At 26.1% G+C, this 10,368-nt stretch overlaps 2 protein-coding genes across 2 annotated transcripts in view; both read left to right on the top strand.

Moving 5' to 3' along the window:
* Nucleotides 1-4,555, top strand: part of LOC126901512 (putative phospholipase B-like 2) — a 7,782-nt gene extending 3,227 nt beyond the window's left edge. Inside the window, exons 3-8 of the mRNA XM_050677993.1 lie at nt 1,938-2,032; nt 2,123-2,278; nt 2,341-2,566; nt 2,655-2,977; nt 3,123-3,293; nt 4,165-4,555. Coding sequence (XP_050533950.1) covers nt 1,938-2,032; nt 2,123-2,278; nt 2,341-2,566; nt 2,655-2,977; nt 3,123-3,293; nt 4,165-4,498 — 1,305 coding nt within the window. The 3' untranslated portion in view covers nt 4,499-4,555. The remainder of the gene's footprint in view (nt 1-1,937; nt 2,033-2,122; nt 2,279-2,340; nt 2,567-2,654; nt 2,978-3,122; nt 3,294-4,164) is intronic.
* Nucleotides 4,556-6,231: 1,676 nt separating this feature from the next.
* LOC126893733 (putative phospholipase B-like 2) lies at nt 6,232-10,012 on the top strand. Its single transcript, XM_050664188.1, has 8 exons — nt 6,232-6,460; nt 6,646-6,886; nt 6,970-7,064; nt 7,129-7,284; nt 7,941-8,166; nt 8,356-8,678; nt 9,380-9,550; nt 9,614-10,012. The coding sequence occupies exons 1-8, from the start codon at nt 6,258-6,260 to the stop codon at nt 9,873-9,875; spliced, it is 1,677 nt and encodes a 558-aa protein (XP_050520145.1). The 5' UTR covers nt 6,232-6,257; the 3' UTR covers nt 9,876-10,012.
* The last annotated feature ends 356 nt before the right edge of the window (nt 10,013-10,368 follow it).

Below are 10,368 nucleotides of genomic sequence, written 5' to 3'. Positions count from 1 at the left end.
GCAAATGGCTACCGTATTCAAAAATATGCTATTTTTCTATTAAAATTCTAGGTTTTGTATTTTATTTTATTTTAAAATATCTTATTAGGAGAATATATTGACTTTCATGAATATTATATAATTTAATTGACATAGAATAAAGGTCATAAGACATAAGAAATTAAACTTATTAAATTTTTTTTACTTTTTTATTTTCATACTAAATTTAATAATTATAATTAGTATTTATTCATATATTATATTTTAAAATCAAAGAACTACTAATTAGGATATAATCAAAGAAATAAGTGTTGATGTTGCTTTTGGAATAATCCACCAATTTCTCTAAATGAAACACTATCTACAGATTTGCATCGAAGCGTTTCTTATGATAGTGATTTTAATCACTGTCAAATATCATCTATACTTGTCCCATCTATGTCTTGTCTACACTGTGCCTCGACCCCACTGTGCTACCGTTTTTTTAAAATAATAATAACTTTAAAAAAAATATTTTAACAATAATTAAATTATAATATTAAAATATATTTTTTGATAATGTACTTTTTTTACAATTAGGAAATTTTTTCCGATAATTACTTACTATTTGTAAAACGTATTGTTTCTGTTCTTCATTTGTAGTTAATATATTAATGTAGTCTTAAATTAATTAAATGCTACGCTAGGCTGTATCATTGATGACTCGTAATTTACTTATAGTATTTAAAGCATTTATGTAACTGTTGTTCGCACTCCAAAATGATGGATCAATTTTCAAAAAGTCAGTGTTCAGATTAAACAGTTGTAAATTTGATGGTAACTTACTATGAGTTATTTCGTGGGAATAATTACATTAAGATAAATATTAGTTCGTAATACTTTAAAAGACGCTAAAAGTATTGTATATTTGTGATTAAAACGTATCATTAATATATAATAATAAACAGGTAAAATATATTTAACGTGTTCACAAATTGTCTGCTGCATTTATACAACACAAATTATGTCAGTTGTCGAAAATAACTCAAATATACTTATCTTTAATAATAATATAATTAGTACTATCTTAAAATAATACAACAAAATGTAATAATACAATCAATTTTTTTAAATTTGTAATTAATCATTAATTAACTGTCCATAAAATAATAAATCTAATATAATTATCGTACTTGGCATAAAATATTAAACTTCTAGAATCTTTTTATAAACGAATATGCGTTTTCCAAAAAATAAAATGAAAATAAATAATTAAAAATCAACAAAATCAGTTATAACGTATTTTTAAGACTTTTACATGTTTTACTGTATGTAGTATTTTTGTGGGCTATTTATTGAGAAAACAACATTGAAGTTATTATTTTTGAATTTCTTGTAAAATTTCCTTTACTTGAGTTTTACTTTTATAATTCTAAGTTAAGAGAAAAAAAAGTTATGAGACATAGATCAGTTATTTCTATTAAATTTGACTCTTCGACTCAACTTAATAGGCCCGGGGACACGGGTTAACCTTAACGGATCGGTCCCAAATTTTGCACAGCTCATTTTTTTGATCATTAAAAAAAAATTAAGGGGTAGCGTAAAAAAAAAAAGATATTCGATTTTTGAGGGCCACCCTAGTCTACATAATCATTAGTTTTAACATAATAAATAATACTTTTTTAATTAATAAAAAAAAACCTCGTTTTACGTAAAATATTTTGAAAAAACAACAGCTACTTTTTGTAATGTGACGATATCTTGGTTTTAATATGAAAATATAACAAATATGTAATAACGTAATATTCCAAATAAATGTAATAATAAATTTTTAAATAATAAAACTTTAAAAGTCGAACGGAGTGTTAGGTTAGACAAAAAAAATTGTTTATGTACTAGTATAGGTATTTTAAATTATTTATTACTTAAACCGCTATTATAATTCTGTTTTTTAACAGTGAATCATTATTATTTTATAGGTTGGACTTGTTTACAAACAAATAGACGGATTACATGATGGTTATATTTTGGCTAAAACTCCTGAAATGGAGGAGTTATCTTGGGATACATTTTTGTAAGTTTTAGTGGTTACAGTAATTTACATTTTCAGAGAAAAGTATTTTATTTTTAATTTATGAATATTTAAAAATTTTTATGATTTAAGTTGGATGAATATACAAGAAGATCTTTATGATTTATCGTCTGCTCTTAATTTAACTAAAGTAAAGCATAAACCTTTTGGAACTGGATCTTGCTCAGCTCTTATTAAACTTTTACCAGGCTACAAAGACTTATTATTCTCACATGTTACTTGGAACTGGTAATAAAATTATTTTTTTTTTAACAAACATTTGAGTTGATTTAATTTCTTTTGGCACTTAGGTATGAAACTATGTTGAGGATACAGAAACGTTACCACTTACGATACAAAATCAATAAGATATCCAATCAGTTAGTGTTCGGACAAGATATAACGTTTAGCTCTTATCCTGGTTTTGTACATTCGTTGGATGACTTTTACATTACATCGGCCGGGTTAGCAGTGATGGAAACAACTAACAATATTTACAATAAGAGCTTATGGCTCGATGTTCAACCTATAGGGCAAGTAAGTCATTTTTAGATAAACAATTTAGTTAACGGCCACATTTTATATAATACAATGTTTTTATTAAATTATTTATTATTTTTATCAGATTTTTGTTTTCATACGATCTATGGTTGCGAATCGAATATCTCGCGATGGAACTGATTGGGCAAAAATTTTTAAACTTCATAATAGTGGCACATATAATAATCAATGGATGATAATTAATTATTCACTTTTTAAACCAAACGGCACGATTCCTAAACATGGATTACTGGTTGTACTCGAACAAATACCCGGATTTGTAGAAAGACGAGATTTAACGAGACATTTAATCAATCAAACTTATTGGGCTAGTTATAATGTTCCTGCTTTTCCAAACATTTTCAACATGAGTGGTAGTCGTGAAATGCAAGATCGTTATGGACGTTGGTTAGTTTTCAATACACAAAAACATAGATGGGGAATCCATTAATGGAATATTATCTGTTTGGAAAAATTTTAGACTTGCGCTTATTCTGATAAAGATATTTCTAAAAATTTTTAGCGTTTGATAAAGCAATAACAATTTTTATAGGTTTTCACATTCGGATACTCCTCGAGCAAGAATATTTGCTAGAGATCAAATTAAGGTAGTCGACGAACAAAGTATGTTAAATTTAATGCGTTCAAATGATTTTAAACATGACCCCGAGTCTGAATGCAACTGTACTCCTCCATATTCATCTGAAAACGCTATATCTTCTAGGTGAGAACCTCGAATGCTGTATAATACACAACATGTTATATTATAATAATAATTTTCATAATATAAAGTACATTTTTCTTGTACACTATAGTATATGCTTCTCAGATAATATAAAACACACCATTAATAACTTTTTACTCTTTCATATCATGCATTTAAACCGTCTACCGTTATAAGTTCAGTTATGTCAAAATTTCTATACAGGATAATTCTGGTATCGTGAACAACTTAACTACTTCCAAAATAAAAATAATTAAGATAATTTATTAATTACATTTTAGTATCAAATTATCAATAATCAATTATTTTTAAAGTCCATCTTTTTTACTGTAAATGGGTGTTAACTAGAGTTTTTTAAATGGCAACGTAAACATACCTAACATAACTATTTTATATATAAGAAAATAATCTAAATATCAAAATGATTAGTTGATAACAATTTTTAAACCATTATTTCAGATGTCACAAATATGTATATATTAACTGGGAGGGAGGAGACATGCAGCAAAGAAATGCCTATGATAAAAATAGTCACACTTCATACCTAGCCTATAATTTAAAGTGTTTATTACTTTCAAAATCAATAATTTTTGCACTAGTTTAATAAATTGCTCTTTAACAGTAATAAACTATATTTGTCAAGCTATAATAATATTATGTATTGCAAGCTATAAAAAAGGAAACTTAAATAATAGTCCGAAACGCATGCGCACATGAGACGGATTCAATCATTTAGACGCTTCTAAGAAAAGTAACCGTCAAAAAGTTTCCTCCCCAAACTGATAATATATATAAGAACTTAATTTCAGGTCGAATCTAACAAAAAATTAAACATTTGAGATGACTCATATTTTTATTATTTTTTTCATAGGAATGATTTAAATGATCCAAATGGTGTTTATCCTATTGAAGCATTAAAATATAGTAATTGGGGTGCGATAGATGTCAAGATAACATCAAACAAATTGTCTCAGAAACTCCAATTTATTGCTGCGTCTGGACCAACAAAAGGCACTAATGATTCACTGGGGATCTTTTGTTGGAGTAAAACGAATTTCAAAAATATAAGTCATTTAGGACAGCCAGACTGTTGGGATTTTCCGGCTAAAACTTACAAATGGAATAATTTTGTTAACCTTCGTTCAAATATTTCTAATTGGTTTTCTTTTGTTTTTAAATACGAGAAATATAATAATGCTTTATAAAAAAACACAATAAATTATTTTACAATTTATCTACTGAAAATATTTAGTGGAATCTAATTTTGTCTGTATTATATTTGTGATATTTTAACGCGTTTTTCATCAAAATTAACTCAATAAGTGCTGAGCAATTACTGACGACAAACATACACAAAAAATATTAATATAAAATTAAATTAAATGTCATAATTAGAGTTTGATTTTATATGGATTTATAAATTTTGTTTGAGACATTTTAAAAGAAACTAATTTAGTGCAAATGTGTTATTGAAATATAAAGTAACGTATTAATACTTTTCGTTTTCAGTGGAATTAACCTCCTATCCCCTTAAAATCTATAAACCCAGTTAGAACACATTAGTAAGTTTTCAAGTCTATTAGTTTAAGTTTGTACTGGCATGATTTTGTGTTTAAAATAGCTGAACAAAATTATTAATGCATCTAAATCTGGAATCTAGTCATAATACAATGCTTTTATAATTGCAAAACTTGGTTGTTGATATAAAAAATAGTGTCGCTTCACCCTTGTAATGTTAAAATAATACGGGTTTTATGAAACATTCTAAAATTTAAAAAATAGCAAAAATGTTGATATTTAGTAATAATATATATATTTATTTTTATTCATAGATATGCATTTCATATTATGGAATTTATATTAATTATAAGATATTTTTATTAGTGAATATACTTAAGATTCAATTTGATTCCCTAAAAATTGTGATGTAGTTCTCATAAATTTAATTTCGTTTCCGAAAATTCACCAATGTTCAAAAACTATGAACATTCAAAATATGTTTACTTCAAAAGAATTAAAATGAATTTATAAAAATTTGTATATATTAAGTACCTATACAAAATATTTTTACAATACATTCTGAAATCTCGGAAATTTTCTGACACTAATTCTATATTTTTTGCAATCACTATTTGATAATCATTTATATTTTAACTATATCTAGAAACTTTAAAAGGAATTTTTAATTTTGTAAAATTTTAGCAAATCATAAAAATACATAAATTTTAAAAAACCTTGAAAAATGCATAATAACTAAAATAAAAGATACCATAGAAACATACAAATTTTAAGAATGCCATAGAAATGCATAATGTTAAGAAGCCCTAGAAATGCACACTTTTAAGAAGCCATAAAAATGCTCAAAAAGTAAGAAGCCATAGAAATGTACAAATTTGAAGAAAGCCATAGAAATGCATAATTTGAAGAAGCCATAAAAATGCTCAAATTTTAAGAAGCCATAGAAATACATAAATTTAAGAAGCCCTAAAAATGCATACAATTTATGAAACCATAGAAATGCATAATTTGAAGAAGCCATAAAAATGCTCAAATTTTAAGAAGCCATAGAAATACATAAATTTTAAGAAGCCCTAAAAATGCATACAATTTATGAAACCATAGAAATGCATAATTTAAAGAAGCCATAGAAATACATAAATTTTAAGAAGCCCTAAAAATTGATAAAATTTAAGAAGCTATAGAAATGTATAATTTTAAGAAGCCTCTTGGGATTAAAGAAAAAACATTTTTTATGAAGCCATAAAAATGCTAACAAAATATTAGCATAAATATTTTTCACTATTTTATGTATTTACATTTAACATCATATTACAATATAATATAATTATTTCAACTGTATATTACACAATTGAAACTTTGTTATCTCTTAGATTAAAAGTCAACAAATAAGGTTATCTAATAGCTATGTAAATGTAATTCAATCAATTTTATTTAACAGTTACCATGTTTTCTAAACGTTGTAATGAACTATTGCTCCTTTTTGGCGTTTACATACTACAATGTTCAGCATTACTTAAAAATCAAACTTTGGTGGCTGTTTTAAAAGCCAATGGATCAATAAGTATTCAACCAAAACTTTACATTGCCAAACCAAATGAAACAATAGCTGGCAGGGCTAAATACATTCATAGTATCAACGAAACGGGGTACGTTTATTTAAAATAATTTAAAAACTATTAAAAGCTTAAAAGGTACATTGTTAATATTAATCGTGTAAATTATTAAAAACTACATTATAAATATCACAACTCTAAATATTTGATTTTATTCTTTAAACATTTTATAATATTTGAAACTCTTTGTTTATTACAAATATATATTTGTTTTATAGATGGAGCTTTTTAGAAATTCGAACATCGCCAAAAGCCAAAGACCCAGACCAAGCTTACGCAGCAGGATTTTTAGAAGGTGTATTGACTGCTGATTTAATATATTATCATTGGCGAAATAATATGAAAGATAATAACTGTGTAAAGGATCCTCAAATGTGTCCTAAGTTGACAGAACATATAACTAATAACAAAGAGTGGATAGAGTCAAGTTTAAATGCTTCTGATCCTTATTGGTACCAAGTGCGTTGATAAATTTTTGGTTAATAAGTTTTTGGTAAATTTCGAATCAAATGTATAAAAAATATATAATAAATATTTACTAGGTAGGTCTATACTTAAAACAATTAGATGGCTTACATGACGGATATATGCACGGAAAGTCTAAGGACACGCCGAGTTTATCGTTGAACGACATTTAGTGAGTAAAAGTTTCAATAATTAATGTAATAAAAATTAATAATTGTATTTAATCTGTATTTTAGTTTGTTAAATGCAATGGACGATATTAGTGATTTGATTAGTGCTTTGGAGCCAACTCAAGCAAAACTAAAAGTATTAGGAAGTGGTTCTTGTTCAGCTTTAGTAAAACTTTTACCAGGAAATAAAGACCTATTGGTGTCCCACGTTACTTGGTCTGGGTAGGTTAAATGTTTATTTTTTACGTATAATTAATCTAGACTTTAGTATTTACTGTTATATAAAAAGATGTTTTTTTACAGAAGAATATAAAAAAAAATTATCAATAGATTTAAATAAACTAAAGAATTTTTAATAAGTTAAGTAGTACAAATAAACATATTATACTTAAAAAATAAATTTTCATTGTATATTTTAATATAATTAATTTATGGGATTGGTGTAATAATCAGATAAGTCCAACTTTTTCAAATATAACTGTTTGTTAATTGACAAAAGTTGACATAAAGTTAAGTTTTCAGCGTAATTTAATACAAAAAAAAGTTCTATATTTATATTATTTGTGGAGATATTTAATTTAGAAAAAAAATTATTATTGCTTTAAAAATAATAATTTTTATCAAAATTTTCAATAAAAATTTGCTTCTTCTGGAAAATTAAAAAAAAGGACCATGCCCTTCCTTTTTGAATTTTTCATAATATTAAATAATGTCTTTGTTACAATGGTATTTAATTAAATACGAGTAAAGAAAATTAATCTTAATCTTATTAAAATATTGTTATGAAAAATTCAAAGTTTAAAATAATCACTTATACCGAATTGCAGATTGTTACCATCTAAGCTTCCTTAATACTAAATTATTCATTATTTTTACAGTTATGAATCAATGCTACGAATTCAAAAACGATACAATCTACGGTACAGAACGAGTTCTATATCAAAAAATTTGATTCCTGGATTTGATATGTCATTCAGTTCATTTCCAGGGGGAATTCAGTCAGGTGACGATTATTACTTGATTTCTTCGGGATTGGTTACAATGGAAACAACAATAGGAAATTATAACAATTCTCTGTGGTCAAATATCCGGCCAATTGGGCAGGTGAGTTTTTGTTTCTTACTAAATTGTGAAATTATTCAAATATTAGTTGTTTAAATATCAAAAAGATGATTTAATTAAAAATATGGCTTTATATTATTTTCCTTTGGTTAAATGTTTTAATATTTTTTTCGAAAAATTTGTTTTTACATGGATTTAAGTTTAAAAAATTGAAAACTTACTGATTAATAGGTATTAGAATTTGTAAGAGCTATGGTTGCAAATAGATTAGCTTATGGTCCTGCCGATTGGGTAAAAATATTCAAGCGTTACAATAGTGGTACATATAATAATCAGTGGATGATTATAAACTACTTTGCTTTCAAATCTGGTGGTCCGACACCCTCTCACGATTTACTACACATACTTGAGCAATTACCTGGTTATGTTGAATCGGATGACTTAACTGAGCATTTGATCAACCGAACATATTGGGCTAGCTACAATGTACCTTCTTTTCCATTCATATTTAATGTGAGTGGAAATTATGACATGCAACTACGTTATGGTGATTGGTAAGGAATTAATCATTCTTTTATCTACAAATATTGATGTTAAGGTGTCGTCGTTCTGTATGACTGACTATGCTTAACAGTTTATCAGTAGCCTCCATTTGAAGTTAAGGATACTGTAATTTATTTGATGTAACTATTCAACTTTATTTCTTCTACGATATAAAATATTAATTATTTAAACTTTCCTTTTTTAAATAAATATACTTCAAAAATCTATCCCATGTTCAATGCCATCTTCAATTGAATATCCTTCTTCATAATTTAATTTTTTTTTTTTAAATATTTTAGTTTTAGAACAAATTTTTCATTAATCTCATCCATTGTTTGTAATATACATGTTTGCAATATATGTACCTTAAAACTTTATTTTTTATTCCGGGACGATAAGTTAAGTGTTCGATTGTCCTGATTCTTTATTAGATCACGAAAATTAAGTATTTTTTCACAAAAATATGGTAATTATTTAACTTCTTTATTTATTCATCTTTTACATGAACTTATCTCATCGTTTAACTCAGTTTTTAATGATTAGATAGATAGATAGAAAGTTTTTTTTCTTATAATGATAGTTAAAATTCATCACGTTTCACGTGATTAAGTTCTTTCATTGTTCTTGTCAAAATAAAATATCAAATTGAATAATTACAGATTTTATTAAATACGTACATATTCGTGGGTATTCATTTTTAATGTTTTATCAGGTTTTCGTATAAAAATACTCCCAGGGCTAGAATATTTGCCAGAGACCACGTTAAGATTCATTGTGACAAGTGTATGTTACACGTGATGCGATCAAATGATTATAAACACGATCCAGAGTCGGCATGTGATTGCAATCCTCCATATTCGGCAGAAAACGCTATATCTGCAAGGTATTTGATATTAATTTCATAAATACGTAAGCCACATGTGAAAACCTATGTGTTATTTAATAGATGTGACTTAAATCCTGCCAATGGTACTTATCCTTTTGCTGCTTTGGGTCACCGATCACATGGATCGACTGATGTGAAAATTACTACAAGTCAGTTGTTCCAAAATTTACAATTCAAAGCTATCGCTGGTCCTACTCAAGGTACCAATAACACTTTAGGACCATTTTGTTGGAGTAAATCTGACTTTTCTCACAGTGTTCCACATGAAGGACATCCTGACTGTTTTGACTTCAGTCCAATAACACATCAGTGGTCTTTATAAACAGTACTTACAGTATATGAACACTTTTACAAACAATTTTTATTCTTATGTTAACGTTCTAAGACATTTGATCAACTTATGTGATTTTTTATCTAAAAAATTTCAGTCAAAATAAAAATAATACATATAGTTTTTAACTGTGTAAGTAATATTTACAATAAGCCATAAATCCGTTTAATTATACAAATTATATTTATTAATTCTGTACAATTATTATTAAAATATAGGATATTACACTCATACAAAATTTGCAGATTAGCTACTTATTTAAATTTTACTTCAAAGGTTACATACTTAAAGTTATAACATGATGAGACATAGTATAATTATGTCAATATCTCAAAATAATAAAACAAGTTCAACAACGAAAGGATTTTTAAATTCAACCTGGGTTTATAGAGAACTACTGTCATTAAGAAAGACATGAGAGAAATATAGATGGTATATCATTCCTTAACTAGTATATTTCTTTATTATTTAAGTTGGTATTTTC

Source organism: Daktulosphaira vitifoliae, unplaced genomic scaffold (genome assembly GCF_025091365.1).
Source record: "Daktulosphaira vitifoliae isolate Bord-2020 unplaced genomic scaffold, ASM2509136v1 Scaffold_1, whole genome shotgun sequence".
NCBI lineage: Eukaryota > Metazoa > Arthropoda > Insecta > Hemiptera > Phylloxeridae > Daktulosphaira > Daktulosphaira vitifoliae.
This window is presented reverse-complemented; position numbering and strand designations above follow the sequence as displayed.